Genomic DNA, 17,289 nt, shown 5'->3' on the forward strand with positions numbered 1-17,289 from the left:
TATCCAGGTGCGTAGGAGAGAACAGACAGAACTCCCTCTTACCAGGTCTGCCACCATCTTTTGCATGTACTTGGTGCATTTCTCCACCTCGTTCTTGGGCCCTCTAAGTTGGACGATGTCGCTCTTGTGTGCTGGATCCGGGAAGTTGATGATAACCTGCAAGGGGTAATTATTGACAGCAAACTCAAACAAACGCAGGAACTGCTATGTCAGACACATGCAAAGATCAGGGAAATCCTATACATTCTTTGTTCCATTCAGAAAAGGGTAGCCACGTTAGCAAGCCTCTGGCAGAGACAAGTATCTTCTTATTTGTATTAGAGAGTTGCTACATTTATGATTTCAGCAACAAGACAAGTACACAAGTAGGAAACATCCCCTCTGGACTCCTCATCTCCTTGTAAGCCTCACCTCTGGGAATTTCTCCCGGATTTCCCGGATCCGCTCGCCCTTCTGCCCAATGATGGTCCGGTGGAATTTCTGCTCAATGATTAGGTCCTTGGTGCGTTCATTTTCCTGATGGTAATACAGATTACAGTTGAGTGTTCAGCAGGAGAGCCATATACTTTTATTTACCAGCTTGCTGCCTGACAGTTTACCTGTCAGCAGTGTTCCTTTTTTCTCCTCTAGAGAGGATTCACTCTACATTGACAGAGAAGGAGTATGCAAGGGAATAGAAAAACACATCTGTGAGCAGCAACTTGCACTTAGATCATCAGATCCAAGTGCTCAGTGGGCAAAGGGCACATGTTTGCACCAGAAGTTATGTTATGAATGTAACAGCCCAAAACCCTGTGGCCTCCCAAGCATCACATCTTGCTCACCATACGGGAAGCGAGTTCCAGCAGCTCTTTTTTGGCCTGTTGGACCCCCTGTGGGTCTCCTTCAATTCTGATCAGGTTGCTCTTCTCATTGTCCGGTGGAATGCGTACAGACACCTTGTAGAGGTCCTTAATCCTGTTAACTTCAAGGCAAGGATGGTGGTGACACAGCCTGCTAGGCCAAGACTTGCAACAAGGCATCTTGATTATCAATGCTTAGAAGCTGTTTCAAAAGTAAATTTCTGAAAAGAGGCCACTGGGGTGGGGTTGAAACAGAGGGAAGTGCCTCTTCACTCTGGAGTTCTACAAGAGCAGATCTGTGCCACACAAGAACTGCACAAGCAAATGCTGTGGCATCGAGAGAGCAAAATGCTCGCTTGCTAGAGTGAGGAATCTCTTTCCTCTGCAGACAGTGCCACGTTTACATTAGAAGGTGATCATTCATTTCTCATCCTGAATTCTTTAATGGGGAGAAACTCATTGGTATATTTCCACCACCCCCTATCAGCTGCTAAAGTGTAATTCACAGAGTAACTTGGAAAAAAGTTAAATTTAATTCTCCAACCAAGATAAAATTTCCTCCAGAACCTAGCAAAGTCATCCCACCACTGTTCAATCTGTCAAGATGCTTTCATACATTAAAACCATCCCAAGCACTTACTGCTTATTTATCTCTTTGTGTCTATTTATCTCCTTATGCCATTACCACCCTAGAAGAGCAGATGAAACGTGATGGAGACACCACGCTAGATGAACTACAGAGCCCCTGACACTACCTACTGAACATGGAGAGTCCGAGCATGGCAAAGATTAGAAAGGCACACCACTTACTGTTAGCTCCATTCTTGCCAATGAGGTGTCGGTGGAATTTGTGGTCAACGTTGATTTCTGCATAATCCATCCGGTTGATCTGCAAAGAATTGTACAGGGCTAGGTAGGATAGGCCAACCGTTCTCCCCTCTTGTACCCTAAGCAACTGCCTGATGCCAGTATTGGCACTGACTCTCCAGTAGTCAGCTATAAGCACTCCTCCTGCTCTGAAGTGGAATGGAAACTTCTGTTTTGAGCTGCAAGCAGCATGTTTGTGAAACACTTAAAAGAACTTACACACCTCCCTAGTTGCAACTGAACAACAACTCTTCCTTCTCTGCATCAAAAGATTTAAGACCTGCTGCTGATTTTCTAAGAATGCCACAGCTGAGTTTTGCAACCAAGTGCTCTGTTCATCTGCTACACAACCTGCCTCCTGCAAGTTCTGTTAAGCATGGCAGGACAGGGACGTGATACAGACGTGATACCTAACTCATCATCTCTGCCCCTTCTTAGGTACTGGAACTAGTAACACCAACTTACCAGATCCTTGACCATGACTTCAATCTGTTCCTGAGCCACATTCACATCTTCTGTAGGTCCTTCCAAAGTGATTTTATCCTCTCCTTCTGTGAATTCGATGTGAACCTTGAGGCAAAGCAATCAATTCAGTAACGATTTTCCAAGATGCAAGACACGTCAATGCTGTTAGTCAGGCCTACAACACCTCTGCCACTAAGAGACATTTTCCTTCCCACAAAGCACACCCATTGTTCTGCTTTCAGAAGAACTTACAATTTTGGCCATGTGATAGTGTCTAGAGCCTAGGGCTTTGGCGCTGTCCTTACTATCTGCAAAGGCTTTGAAGAAGTTACTTGCCTAACATTTCTCTAGGTACTAACTCACAGTGAGAAGCCTAGCTTAATTCAGCATTTCCAGGTATGTTACTATATCAACTAATACCACATAAAGCTTCCTTTGGAGGGCTCAAGCCAGAAGAGTAACTTATGATGAGTAGTGCTTACAGCAGTAAAAGAAAGGCTCCCTTTAATATTAAAATCTGTGTCATTTCCTCCCTTGTTTCACCCACACCAGAATACATTCTTCTCTTCTACAAATAGTGATCTGGACTAAACCACATTCTACAGCTGAGGCATACCTTTGGCATCTGCTGAGTTATTTTGGCCAGGTTTTGTCCTTTCTTTCCAATAATGAAACGATGAAGCCAAGAGGGGGCAGAGACCGAGGAGACGGTAAAACTGTTGGCCTGAAAGACAGAAAATCAGAGCAGCTGTTTGATGGACAGACTGGAAGAGATCCTTCACAAAAATTCAGGTCCAATTTCTATGTTGCACCCTCAGTACTGACTTAATGTAAGCAGCATCTCTAACAGCCCAACCAAGACCATTCCCACTTTGCCTGTCAGCGCTCCCAAATACGTCTTTATGCGACTTTCTGAGAAGGCCTGGTCCATCCCGCCAGTACCTTTGCATAGACTTCAGTCAACGCCTGCCCAAGCTTTTCGGGCTCGCCTCGCAGTATCACCGTCTCCGAGCTGCTGTCAGTGGGTGGGATCTCGACAGAGACTCCAGTTTTCTCCAAGATCTCCTGCAGGGAATTCCCCTTGGGGCCGATGACATACTTGTGCTGGGACTTCTTCACCTCCACGGCAATGGTAGTAGTCTTCTTTTTCTGTGGGGGCAGAGGCACTGGGGCATCAATCACAGGGGGACGGGGAAGGACAAGAGTGAAAGGAAGAGGCAACAGATGCAGTGAAACTCTGCACCCAGGAAAGAGCAAAGCAAAGGCGAGCGCACTGGTTCTGCAGTACTCCAGCACCCTTTGGGCCCTTGCCCACAGCAGGCTTTGTGCTCACAGGTTCACAGTTGACTAGTGCTCTGTGGCAAACTCCCTGGGACACTGCATGGAGGAGACCACAGGCACACACACACACACACACAGAGACTTGCACAACAGGGCTTAAACACCTAGCTGTCCCCCAGGCAGTACTGTAACGCAACGCCATGTAGGGTATTTGGCTATAAGCTGATTATCTCTGCTGAAATCCAGACTGGCATGGATACAGACCTAACCATGAGGAAAAACAGCTCGACAACCCACAAGAAGGATATTCACAATGATGCTGGCTGTGGAAAATAAACTGGAGTGAAATTCACTCTTCAGCAACTTGTACTTATGTAACAACTTTGATGATGTGAGGTGGCCACCACTGGAGACTTCACACTTCGCTCCTTAGTAGCACCTGTGTGAACAAGAGCCAGGGGAGCTCTTTGTGGTCTGCTGATTCCCCCCATGACACAGAAAAGCGGGATGTCTGTCACCTCCCTGGTAGCATCAGCCCAAGTCCCACTCTGCTGAGTAAGGAAATGGTAAGACCCAGGGCTGCAAGGGCTGCGGAGCCAAAGCTGACACGAGGAGGATGTGATGGAGAGATGCACAAGAAGAACAAGAAGGGAAGAGGGACTACGAACAGGTGGGGGGAGGTTGGGGATCTTCTACAGACCATCCATACCTTCTCCTCATAGATCTTCTTAACACGAGCGACAGCCTGGGCCAACTGCTCCTTTTCTCCGGTGAAGACTATCTCTGTCTTGTTGACACTGGGTGGAGGAATGTTGATGCGCGTCCCTGTGTCCTGCATGAGTTCGCTCACCAGCTTGTTGTAAGGGCCAGCGATGAAGGGGTGGTACACCTTCTCCACATCCAGCCGCTCCACAGCGCGCTTATCCTACAGGAGCCCAGAACAGACCTCTGTGGGAACTGCCCTCCATAATACAGGCTCTGCCAGACACCACCAGTACAAGCTACGTTCCCAGTGCCACCCTACCTGGCACTCGGGCCCAGGCACCCTTTCCAGCCTGCAGGCTTGTAGATCTCCATTCATCCCTTTCAATCTACAAATCTTGTTGTTGCTACAGATGTTTTTATGACATTCACTTCTCTAACACCTTGCCTTATCTCAGCTGGTACCTTATTACGGTCCATTTCAAATATGAACCAAACTTACTGGAATTCAGAGATGGTCAAAACAGAGAACCATAAGTTGCAGAACCCAACAGAGGTGCTCATACAGCCAGCAGCACAGTACACATCTCTGTTCAGACTCATACTAGCCACTGAACGTGGCCAGAATGGCTACAAATATCTAATATTCAGTGGAGAAGCAAAATGGCACTCTAGCTAATACCACGAGTAAGATTACAGCACTGAGGTACCTGCTCAGCAGAGATAAGCAGGATCTCATGTCGGGCTTTCTCAATCCCTTCTTTAGTGCCGGTGATCTTGATCTGGTTGCTGGGGTCATCCGGGCGGGGGATCTGGATTTTAGTTGCAGTTTTGAGCTCCAGGTCCTGCAGCTTCTCGCCGTTCTTTCCAATGACAAAGCGGTGGTGCTCCTTGGGGATGGCAACTGTTGCTGAAGCCTGAAAACACAGAAACCAAGCATCTGTGAGAATCCTTGCCTACAGCAGTAGATCCACGGAAGCAGAGCCAAGGAAAGCAAGTTAGATGCTGCTCAGCAGTACTACTGAGGAGCAAACACTGTCTTCCCAGCACGTTCTTGTCTAAGGACTGATACTGCACAGTTGATCTACAATACCTGTACACCAGGAGTCTAAATCCCACCTTTCATTCAAAACCCTTCAGTTTCTACAGAAGCTTACTCAGAGTTTGCAAAGGCCTTCAGGCACAGATGAGGAGGTGCCTGTCTTTCAGCATACGAAGCAGAAGCAGTACCAGACAACAACTGAGACGATGGCTCAAGGGTGACGTTTATCTGAACTGCGACTGCTGCTAAAGCTACAGAGAACAAGACACACGGTCTGACTCCTAGGAAACAGAAATTCAACACCAGAAACCTATCTGAGCAGGCAGACAGCTATGAGATGCTTACTGCTGCTCACTGGTGTCTCCAATCTAACACTGCTCCCAGGACTACCTGTAGAAGAACTCTTGCAGAAAAGGGGTCCCAAGAGATGCCCTCGATTTACCTTCAAAGGGCTGTTTTATAATAGTGATTTCTGATTTCTTCCTTCTCACTGAGTTTTTATCAACATGCTAGCTTATGATTGCTACCATGCTCTCAATACCTGTAAATATGTAACTACTAACAGCAATTAGGCACTTAAAATTCAACCTACACTGGAAAAAAATAAAAAAGATCATTTGGTCTTCAGCTGTGTGTCCCTATAATGAAGCCAGCCAAACCTAGGAGAGCTGGGAATACAGACACACCTTTGTCTGGGGGCCAGGGCAGTAGGAGGTACGTGTGGGGACAGTTGGTTGTGTATTTCAGCACAACCTGAATTAGTTTTTGAAATGTACTTTATTTAGGGTTTGTCTCTTTCTTTTCCCTCCGGTAGGGTATGACACATGAGTTGAATAGCAGTGAAGCAAAGGGCAGCATTAACTACTGCATTAACCACCTGTGACATTACACTTTGATGCACACTACAAGACCTGGCTGTGATACAGCTTAACAAGAACTACCACCCTAGCTATGAACTCAAGAAGCTGAAGGTTATGAATCAAAACCTAAAGGACTGAAAGGAGAAGCAATTGAAACAACGGGGCTGCGGCTCCTTACCACTGTGGCTTGAGTTACTCAGCGCAGAACCCTGATCTGAAGCTTTCAGCTTCTGGCAGGACTTCCCTCTTCTCTACCTGTCATTCTCCCATCTCGCCACGTTCTCCTCTGAAGGACTACAGAGAAGGTACAGTCCCATTCTCCCATGCTGCTAGCTTCGTGTGAAGGGCCTGCTCCCCCTCCAGCACCTCAGCATAAAGTCAGTGCCTGCAATTCAAGTGTTCCGAGATTGCAGACTCCACCCTCCATGCAACAGCATGGCCTGTAATTAGCTTTGAACCCTATTTTAAGCCTCATCTCCATTCCAAAATTGCCAATTGTATGCTTTGAAAATATACAGCAAAGCTAAATTACTCATCTAATAACACCTCTTTGCCTTATAAGCACACACGCCCAGGGGTCTCAAAACATTTGTGAGTCTTGGGGAAGAGCAAAGATGAAGTGTGAAACAGTTAGATGCCCTCACCTGAGTCTGCAGCCGAGCGACAATCTCCTTCCGAGCCTTCATGACTGCTTCCAACTTGCCAGAGACCATGATGGAAAGGCCTTGGTCCTTTGCGAGAGACAGCTCCAGGTGAGCTCCTGTCTTCTGCATGATGTCGAGGCAGATCTTGGCCTGCTCGCCTTCTCCAAACTGATTCATGTCCTTGTATTTCCTCTCCTCCAGTGGCACATGAAACACCTGCTCAGCCACAGGACAGATGGGCACAGCAAGCAGTCAGTACGCTTCTGATTGCCAGTGCCTCCCTCCATAGCCGTACTGGACTTCACTGACATAAAAAATTCCCAGGTTTGTGCAACCCATCAGCCCTTCCAGTGGAGACACCAGCTGCAAGCAGGGAAAGTGCAAGAGCACTTCAGCTGGCAGACTGTCCCACACCAGGGGTTTTCCTAAAGTATCTCAGGCAGGCAGGAGCACTAAGCTGTGGTGGGAGTATTTTAACACATTAGTGCTCGTTGCTTGAATTCTGCAATCCTCCCTTCAGGCCTGCTCTGGTAGCTATTTGTGCAACAGGGACTGAGAGCTTTCTCTGAACAGTTTTCCAACACATCCTTCCCCCCTCAGAGTGGTCTTAGGTCTCAGCTGGAGTCCTCCTCGCAGCCTGGGAGAACGTACAGCAAAGAGCCTGCCAATCTGACACATGAAGGAGTTCACACTCTGGGGAAAGTCAGCTTCACTTCACCTGGTTTTTGGAGGAAGGCTGGACCGAGGGGGAATAGGGCACCTGCTCCCACCAACCTGAGTGATGACAGAAGCCTTTATCGGTCGGATTTTGCTCCAGGGCCCAGCGGGTTCCTGGGCAGCTTCCAAACATGGTGCTTTCTCAGGGAGCGGAGGGAAGGCTTCCTTGTAGGTTGGAGGATCATTCTCTTCTTCAGAGTTTAAAGCTGTAACTGAGGTGAAATAAACGGTGAAGAGATGCTCTCCGGGCAGAAATGCCCCTGTTCATCATAGGGGGTGCAAGTGTGTTCAGGCACTACTATGAACGGAGAGCAAGGGACGTGTGCACTACTATTAATGCTATTACAGTTGTGTTTGTGGAAAAGCCAACTCTGGAGCACAACTGACCTCACTACAGTACAGACCACAGCAGATGCCATGACCAATCAGCCTTGTCTGAGCAGACACTTTGGGTGCAGAAAGTGAATGTTGCAAGTGAATGGTGGCAGCAAACAGCACACTTCTGCAACCTTTGTAAAGAGGAGCTAATGGAGGGATAACAAGCTGAGCAGGAAGAACTGAAAGGAACGGAGCAAGGCTGCAAGTCTGAGGGGGATAAGACAAAGGTACACCAGAAGGAGGGCAGAGAGAAGCACTATAGTTAGAAGCAGACTGCAGGGAAAGCCTGGATGGGGACCTTATGCTCCGCTCAGTTGTGCACTGGGCTGTGCCAAGTGGGCCAGCTGGCAGCTGGAGGATGGGTGCAGAAATGCACCAGTGAGCCAGTCAGCAGTTACACTGACATCCCCCCCAAAACCTGGACGGGCAAAGGAAGAAAAGGACCGAGTCCAGCACATTGATGCCCAGTGCCCCACTGTTGCACGTATGCTGTTCCCACGGCTGACAGAATTGCCTGTCAGAGCTCTGTGGAGACCTGAGGCTTGCCTCCTCCTGGCTCTGCCCCGTGCAGCATCACCTCTGTGCTGCCGTTGGTGGAAGGCCAGAGCATGTGGTGAGCCACCAAACTAGGAATGAAGAATGCAATTTCTGCACACTTGTGGTGAACTGGATGCCTGGAATGAGCTTGGCTAACAGCAAGGAACCTCGTTTGTGTTTAAAGGCACATGATGGGAACTCAGCTCTTTTCTCACCTTTCACCTGCTGCTGAGCCAGGCCGCTGCGGTGTTCAGCGAAGCTCTCCTGGGTCAAAACTGCCACGGAGCTCATTGTCGACTTCCCACCCACACACAATCCGGGTATGCCACTGGAAGAGACGGAGGAGGCAGCATTATTACCAACACCATTTGAGACGCACAAAAATTACTCCACCAAGACAAAGCACGTGTTGCTAAATGCTCTTCTGGTCAGCCAGACGCTACAAGGCACCTGCAGTGCCCATCACAGCTGCCCAGTTCTCTTACTGGACCAGAGGGGAGCTCACAGCACAGCGGACACCAAAACCAGAGCTCCTCGTTAAGAAGAGAGAGGATGTGCAACCTAAGAAGGTCACTTGGAAAGGGGGACAACAGAAGTTGTTAAAGGATACTCTAATTAAATCTATCTATTATTAAAGGCGTGCAGTTTTTAAAAGAGTATCCAAAGGTCTGGATAGTCAGTCCAAGACCACTGTTTAATCCTGCAGAGAAAATGAAAAGGGCTCAGGATTCTAGCTCTTCCTAAAGATGACTTATTTAAGTGTCTGAACTGCTGCTGATTTAGGGATACACTCAGAAAGCCACTCTGATAAGCATGCTTAGCAACAGCAAGATCTTTGGCACTCCCAAAATAGGAACTTACCAGCTAAATGGTCAGTAGCCAGAGAGTCCGTCCTGTAAGCTGCCCGTTTGTCAGCCTGCCAGCTTTTGCTTTATAGAAAAAGAAAAGAAAAATATTTATGTGGCTGCTCCAAGACAACAGGAAAACACAACACCCCCATTACTGTAAGAGAGCGCTGACTGTACTGTGTTTCAAGCTTACATCCTATCCAAAATATTCTCATACCGAGCCACATCTCACCATACTTTACCTGTCAAATTTTACTGGAGCTACAGACAACGCTGCTGCCTGCTTAAACCCCTCAACAGGAAGCCTGGGGTAGCTGCTCTTCAATCAGACCGGCTACAAGAGCAGCCATCCAGCAGCAGGCAAAAACACAGTCAATTAGTAACAAATGTGCAAGACAGACACGAAATTTCAGGGTTGCAAGCAAGCATCGACATCTAGTCAGAGGAGACTAACGACCTGAAAACCTGCCAACAGCTCTGCCATCACTCAGAAGTTAGGAATGTAGTTTAGTGGAGCTTTGGTGAATCAACATCCACGGCCTCGCAAACTGAGGCAAACGCTCAGGGCTATCCACACACAGCTACTGGCCAGTCCACCTCTTCATTTTTTATTGTAATAAGATGATACACCAGGCACTGAACTCTGTCTTCAGGCCTAACTCTGTCTGTCGGAAGGAAAAAAACCCACACTAATTTACGCGGATTACTTTAAAGGCACCCACAAGATGGGACCAGGAAAAAAAGATGCTGTTGGTGGGAGCTTTACATCCCCTGCATCTGGATCCGCAGCTCTGTTAAAGAAGTGCTCAGGAATATAAAGATGTAGAAGCCAGGACACTGCACACTGTCGGATGGACGGAAGTTCACCCCCACACCCTCCAACTGCTTACGTGTGCTCTTGCTGGGTTTGCAGTCTCCTAAACCCCAGTGCCTCTGACTGCTCACGGCACTGCAGGTCCCTCCCCGGTGCAAACCCTGCGCTGCTGCTGCTTCTGAAGGGAGCTCTGGCACTTTTCGGTACGCTGACGGTTCCCATTTCTGGCCTCCCAACACGTCAGAAAAGCTGCCCAAAACCACAGAGCGTGTGATGTGGCATCTCACATCATCTACATGCTGACACTGTCAGGGGACGTAAGAGAGGCAGGAGGGAAGGAGAGGAAAGAGCAAGGAGAGCAGCAATGCAACCAGGCCATTCAAACGAGATCTGCACTTCAAGGAAGGCCACACAGGGTATTTCCACCTATTGCACTGCCTCCTGCTATCAAAGCAATGGAGCTAATGTTACAATTAATTCCCTAACGACCTGTTCCTGCGAGGTGACAGCTACCAGCCAGCCACAGCACCTGAAGCACAGCTTCCACAGCACGCAGAGGCTCTGCACGGCTGGTACGTGAGGACGGGTGGCTGGTCAGCCTGGTCACCTGCTCTCAGAGAAAAGCTCGGCTTCTCCCTGCTGGCCATGCTCACACCAGGGACTACACCAGAGTGTCGACGGAGCTGCCACAGAACCAAGGGAAGTGGCACTGCACCCGCTGCAGGTTATTTGGGCAAGGCCTTCAAGCAGCTGTAGGCTCCTCCAGCCCACCACGTCGCTATCAAAGTGCCACCACCTCACAGCAAGCTGCAAGCAGGGCCGAGGGCAGGAGCCAGTGGCACTCCGTACATCACAAGCAGCTGTCGAGGTCTGGCTGGAGCCTCATTCGTGGCATGGATGCGCTTAAAGCTCTGTCTCCTGGGGAAGTACCACCTGGTTCTGCTCCTCAGAGGAGGGTAAGGATGAGAAGTCAGTGAAACTACACCCGATACAGTGCTCGCCCGAGAGCCGTAACCTCCAGGCACAGCTGTTGGTTTCACTGTGTCCACGCCAGCTGCAGAGATCTTCCTTGCAGTCAACACCTCAGAGAAGAGCTAGATATTCACCGAGAAAACTAAGGGCAGTATTTACCCACATGAATTTCTGCTTCGTCACCCATGCAGCGAGCTAAGAACAAATGTTATTCATCTCCAGTAACCCCAAACATCTGGTATACTGTAGGCCTCAGGGATTCATCCCTGGCCAAAATTGGAGGCGGCCATCAGAATGGTATTTTAAACATAACGCGAGCAGCAGCAGCTCAGGCGCTGCCTTCGGAGCCCACACCTCCTTGCCTTCCCACTGCAGGTTTTGAAACTAAGATTACGGCTACGTCACGGCAGCGTGCAGCTGACTGGGTCAACAGGTTTTGGGCCGCCTGCTTCGTGCACCGTCCGTGGCGCTGCCTTTGTGCGCCCGAAGAAGTTTCAGAAGTTTACAGTGCGCTGAAACGAGGAGAAAAAAATCATCCTGAAAATAGCCTCTAGCAAGGGCCAGACCTAACCACACGGGAAATATTTGTAGGGGGCGAAAAAAAAAAAAAAAAAAAAAAGGCCAAGTCTTGGGTTACGCCGCCAATCCGACGGGTCCTCGTGGGCAGTCATGGCGAGCTGGGCGGTAGCGTAGAGACTGAACCTGGGGGTGACTGCGCCCGGCCAACAGCAGCGGGGCTGAGCTGCTCGGGGTGAGTTCTGAGCCTGTGGTTGGTGTCACCGGGAGCTGGTTGGTGTCACCGGGAGCTGGCTGCGGTCCCCGTGTGTCCGGCCGGGCCGGCTGCTGCGTGGCAGGATGGAGCCCTGAGCGCGGCTTCCTGCCGCAGCCACCGTGGGCACGGCCAGGCCTTCCCGGGCACGGCCGGGCTCGGAGCCGGGCGTTACGGAGCGGCCGCCCCCGGGCTCGCCCCGTGCCCCCGCCGCCAGCCCCGCGCCCCGCGCCCCGTCCTCAGGGCCGGGGGAAGCGGCGGAGGCCGGGGCCGGGCGGGCGGCGCCGCCAGCGCCACCTCAGCACTGCCGGCACCGGGGGCGGGGCGGAGCCCTTAAAGGGACAGGGCCGGGGCCGCTGTCACGGGAGGGGGGGGACACGGGGATTTGGGGGGGGGCGGCACCGGCCCGAAGCGCTGGGTGGGAGCGGGGCGGCCCCGCAGCCCCCGCGAGGGGTGGCGGAAGGGGAGAAGGAGAGAAACGGGGAGAGAAATGGGTACGTGAGGAGCCGGAGCCGAGCGGGAGGGGAGGGGAGGCGAGGCGCTGGCTCAGCCCCGGGGCCGTTCACCCCGCGCCGTTTCGCAAGGGCTGACCCCGGCCCCAGCCTCCCCCCCCGTGCCCCAGCCCGGAGCCCCCCGCTCCCCTCTTTCACCCCCCCCCCTAAAACTCCCCCCACACCCACCCCGTGCTCAGCCCAGCCCGGCCCCGAGCCCTCTCCCCCGGCTCCCCAGCCCCGACTCACTCCGGCCGGTGCCCGCTCGCCCGCTCTGCTGAAGGACCGGGAGCGCTCGGGGGGGAGAGCGGCGGGCGGGCTCGGCCGGGCCTATATAGGGCGGGCCGCTGCCAATCCCCGCGCCGCACGTCAGCGGGACTTGCCCCCTTCCCGCCCGGCCGAACCGCGGCCTGGCCGGGCGCTGCCAGCACGCACCGGGGGCAGGGCGGCTGCCGCGCTCCCCGGTAGCCTGTAAGGGGTCGGGGCTCGGCCCCAAAGCGTCGTGTCCCCCCGTGTGCCCCCCGTGGGGTTGGGGGAGAGGAGGCGCAGCTCGGTACCGGGAGCCGAGAGCCGCCGCTGCCACGTCACGGGGCCCTGGCACCCGGCTCAGTGCAGCTCCCGGAGGGCCCCGAGGTGCTGGGGGGTCCCTGGGGGTCCCAGCCTCGGCCCTAAATCGGCTGTGCCCAATTAACTGCGCGCAGCTGGGCACGGTGAAGCCCAGGAGGCAGCGCGGTGCTGAGCCCCCGAGCTCCTCCTCGTTACCTGGCCCTGTCTGCGTGGGGACGGGCTGCTCGTAGCCATGGGTACTGGAGGTCCTCTAGGGACGCAGGGCGTCCTGCAACCAGCAACCATTATGGAGCTGTGAGTTTTTATCGCAGCTCCCTCTCCCAGCCTGTTTAAAAGGGAATATCCTTCCACATCTCCGTGCCTCTTCCTTTATTCGCAGCTGCAAGTGGCAGGAGGGTGCTGCAAGGCCGAGGGCAGCTCGCCACGTGCCTCCTTGCTGCCACAGGACAGCTGCCCCGGGCTGCTCTCCACACAGGACTGAGACATTCCATGGGGTAAAGAGTCGGGGATGAGACCCCACTTTTCCTCCCGCATCCACCAAGTGTCCTGTGTGTGGATGAACCCACATTCAAAGGATGCTGCAAGGCCCATTTCGACTCGATGCCCCTTCCACCAGCATCCCACCGTGCCCAGTGAGGGACTCGGCACAGGCAGGGTGAGGTCTACAGAGGCTGCTCAGCTCCTCTTGGGCTACGTGCCCACAACTGGCAACTCACCTCCAAGTGCTGGGTTTGGTAGCTGAGGGGAGGGAAGACAGAAAAAGGTACCCAACACCTTGACAAACACCAACCTGCCCCCCTGCTCCTAGCGTGCTTCAGCAGCACTACACCAGACCCTGGTTTCTCCACCTGCAAGAAGGAAGCCTCCTAGAAAAGAACACCAACGTGCGACAGCAAGGCTGAAGGCTTGGGCAATCCACAGTTTCCACAGCTTATCAAATTGGCAGCTCATATCACCAGGCAGAGGGAGGACACAAAAAATGGACTGGTGGAAATATGAAACTCAAACAGAGATAAACTTAACACTGACGAACATGGGTTCCAAAAACAAGCCCCAAACACGTCCGGTGTGAAAGCCAAGGCTGAGGAACTAAGCAGCTTTCCATAGTGACTCCAGGACTCTTTGGGAAGGGAGGAGGAAACTTTCAGCTCCTTAAACCACTGGAGCGAAGACTACAACAAGGTTGGGCTTTGCTGGCACATGCACCCTCAGCTGAGCTGGGATTTCGCAAAGGATTTCTCCCAGCCTGTTCTTATATTTTGTTGTTATCCCTTTTTCCTTCCAGAAACTGCCAGCCTTATTTGGAAAGCAACCAAAGCATGCTCCAAAGTGAGCGCTGTGACTTTATTTCCTGTTAAATATAACTCCAGATTTCTAGAACTGTACAAATAAGCACCCTTTTCATACCCTGGGTGCTCATCCCACACACACACAAGTCACAGAACACCACAAAAGAACTTCCCCTGGGAATATCCACTTTGGCACATCCCTCACCAGCGGCATGACAGAAAACAGGCTGGGGGGAGAATGGGATAAGGAAGCAATTTGAATATTAAAAACAATAACAAAACATGGTGGAAGAGGATTCAGGACACAGGGCACTCGTATGCCAGAGAGCACTTCGGGTCTCAGCCAAAGAAAGCAAGGTCTGCTGCTCAGCTCTGAAGCTATCCCTATGGCCTCCCCCTTTCCAGTGGGATGTTTTTTTATTTCTACAGGAGAACTCTGAAGAGAAGGGTCAAGTTATATAGATCCATCATGAGAATGAGGAGAAATCATCATAAAACACTGACTGAAAGTGAGTCCACATTATGTGTCTCTCAGTGGCTTTCAGACCAGATTTATTTGCCACAAGGAAGGAAAATGCCAGAGGCGTTCAAGTCGGGCACCTCTTTTCCTCAGTCATACACCATTACCAGTCAGCAAGGATTCTGTGGGCCAAATTCTGCCCTAATTCTGTACCTAAGGCAACCTCACCATCTTCAGAGGCCCACTGTAAATACCCAAGTAGAAAATAAAAGTCTACCTGAGCCCATACGCTAATCCCAACTCCACTGTGACTGAGGGAGAGGGGTGGAAGGCACAGAGCGACTGCATGTGTTTGTCTCACGTAACCCAGGTGGTATAAATAAGGGGTCCCAGGGGAGCACGACATCATTTGCCTCTCTTGGTAAATCCATCTTGTTTATAGAGGGCGATCCTCTCCCTGCACACAGGGGCTGAGCAGCCACTGAAGGAAGGTGACTAACCTCAGCAGGCCACTCAGGCCAAAATGGTTGTTAATGACTTATTTATTTCCTGGGCACTCTGACAATAAAATTATGCAACCATCAGCTAGCAAACAATATATATGCTGCCTCTCCTAAACGATCACAGGGCGCTCTATAAAATGGGGACAAGCAAAATAGATTATTCTGGGAGAAGAAGAGCAACTCAGTGCTATAGGCAGGGTTCCAGTATGAACGAGTACCTTCAACACCCTCTGACCACAGCGAGAGAAAAAGCTTGGAGTTCAGGGGGAGGCATGCATCTCTTACACTGGAATACCGTGGGGCAACTGGATGTGGTGGTTAACACTGACAAACCATCGGGAGACTTGAGCTCCACTGTTCGTTTTGGTACCGCTCTGCTGTGGTGAAATTCTCCCAGTCGCCCTGGCTGTACACACCCAGGGGTCTTGATTTACTCTGTGGAGTTAGTATTTCGTTCCACGCTGTTCAGAACGCTGTGATCCTTGGATACCAGGTGCTATGACAAAACAAATGCCATTTCAGAGATGAGGAAGAAAGTCAATGGACAGTTTAATAAAATCAATCCAAATCCACGCAAAAGGTCAGAGGCACTTCTTCCACAGAGACTGGGAGAGAAATCTGGGAATTTAACAGAGAAATAATACACTCGGACCAAGAATGATTGAGGTGGATTTCCTACCTGTGCTTCAGAGGCAGTTAGAGCAAATCTAGTCATTGAAAAGTTTGTCAGAGTAGAGGCAAACTTCAGGTCTTCTGCCTTGGAGATCCAGAAAGCAGTTTAAACACGAGGGACAAAGTGAAAGGAAGCATCTTCCTGTGCTGCCTTACAGCTTTACAGTAAAGCAAAACAAAACACTGACTTGACTCAAAGACTGGGAAGCGAGTTGGAAACCAAGTTCCCTGACAGGCAGCCTGGACAGGGTAGCGGAACAGGAAGAAATCACAGAAATTCAGAGCTTCAAAATTCAGCTGGAGGTCTGGGGCCCTGGTGTATAGCCCAGCCTCCTGCTCCCAGCAGGGCCACATCGGGGTGATGAGGGCTCCAAAGCTGCACAAATGTCCTGGGCAAACTGCTTATGCTGAACACAAAGCATGTTATTACCTGAACATGATTTTTCATTTAAAAAATTACCACTGCGTGCTCATCTGACACAGGTGCCTTCAGAGGGCTGCTGCAGCACTGCTGGTCCCTGCTCAACCTGCACCGAAGAGAAATCTGCCACTGGTAATTAGCTGAGAGCTACTTCCCAAGGCCTGTTTGAACACTTGTGGTTAAATATCACAGCGAGCCAACGAGCGCGGATTGCAGAGATGCTGCAGAACAAAGCATACGCTATTTTCTGTCTGCTCTTCAAAAGGAAACTTTCACTTCACCCTCCTTCAGCTACCAGGTTGGACTTCTTTTGTTTACCTTCTCAGAGTCCCTCGCTCCCTCTCCCCGACAATTGTAATATAAAATGAACACGTGGCATTTTTTTTTTTTTTTTTTTTAAGAGACGTTGCCAGAAGCTCTCATGCACTACGTATCACGTAGCTTGGAAAAGCAAGGCACTTGCAAGGCCTGAACTCCCCCCCCTCAATTTTTTTGCAGTACTCATCACCTAATTAGACAACGTGAAGTTGCCGGTGTCCCTTCGCTTAGAGGTGCCAGCGGTTTCCCTGCTCTGCTCCCAGAGGTACTCGTGAGCAGCAGGCAGTTCTGCAGGCCAGAATCTGAGGAGCTGCCTGCAGCAGTTTCTAACGGTGATCACCACTTCCTTTCACAGAGACTCTGCTAGGTAAGGAGATAAAGCAAATGAAAAAAAGATAAGAAAAACGACAAACTAAACAAGAGGAGAGTCTTTCTACCTTGCTTAGCTCCTTTGATTCCAGATATTATACAGAAAAACCTAAGCAGGGTTATTCCTGGCCCCTTGACAGATTTTAAAGATTCCTCAGTTACTGATGTCTATTGGACAACGGAGACGTCAGGGAATGCTGCAGCTCCATTTCTATAAACTTTCGACGTGCTCTGGTATTTTTTTTTTTTCCGGAGTTCCAGCTCCCCAAGTCACGTGGCTTTGCACGACGCTTACTTTGAAGATTTTCCTCTTTATTTCTACCATCAGGTTACAATCAACAGTTTGAAAACACGACCCACAAAAGCCAGCGTTACTGTGACGGGCGCAAACCTTAGAAGAACTACTAAAAATCAAGCAAACTTGCAGGGAGGCTAGCGATTTGTCTGGAGAGGGAAGGAAC

The 17,289-nt window shown here is 50.8% G+C and overlaps 1 protein-coding gene across 3 annotated transcripts in view; it reads right to left on the bottom strand.

Annotated features, from left to right (window-relative positions):
- Positions 1-17,289, bottom strand: part of HDLBP (high density lipoprotein binding protein) — a 37,353-nt gene that overhangs the window by 13,379 nt on the left and 6,685 nt on the right. For 2 of the 3 annotated variants that reach the window (XM_084292192.1, XM_084292194.1), the window contains exons 2-14: positions 9,197-9,264; positions 8,551-8,663; positions 7,478-7,632; positions 6,704-6,919; positions 4,868-5,074; positions 4,165-4,380; positions 3,117-3,323; positions 2,791-2,898; positions 2,175-2,279; positions 1,653-1,731; positions 825-964; positions 412-516; positions 43-156 (exon numbers count right to left, since the gene is read on the bottom strand). In XM_084292192.1, the coding sequence (XP_084148318.1) occupies positions 43-156; positions 412-516; positions 825-964; positions 1,653-1,731; positions 2,175-2,279; positions 2,791-2,898; positions 3,117-3,323; positions 4,165-4,380; positions 4,868-5,074; positions 6,704-6,919; positions 7,478-7,632; positions 8,551-8,626 (1,728 nt within the window). In that variant the 5' untranslated portion in view covers positions 8,627-8,663; positions 9,197-9,264. Of the gene's footprint in view, positions 1-42; positions 157-411; positions 517-824; positions 965-1,652; positions 1,732-2,174; positions 2,280-2,790; positions 2,899-3,116; positions 3,324-4,164; positions 4,381-4,867; positions 5,075-6,703; positions 6,920-7,477; positions 7,633-8,550; positions 8,664-9,196; positions 9,265-12,478; positions 12,550-17,289 lie in introns of those variants that run through there. The other variant, XM_084292193.1, reaches the window with a different exon arrangement.

This window comes from Netta rufina, assembly GCF_964035555.1.
Source record: "Netta rufina genome assembly, chromosome: 9".
Taxonomy (NCBI): Eukaryota; Metazoa; Chordata; class Aves; order Anseriformes; family Anatidae; genus Netta; species Netta rufina.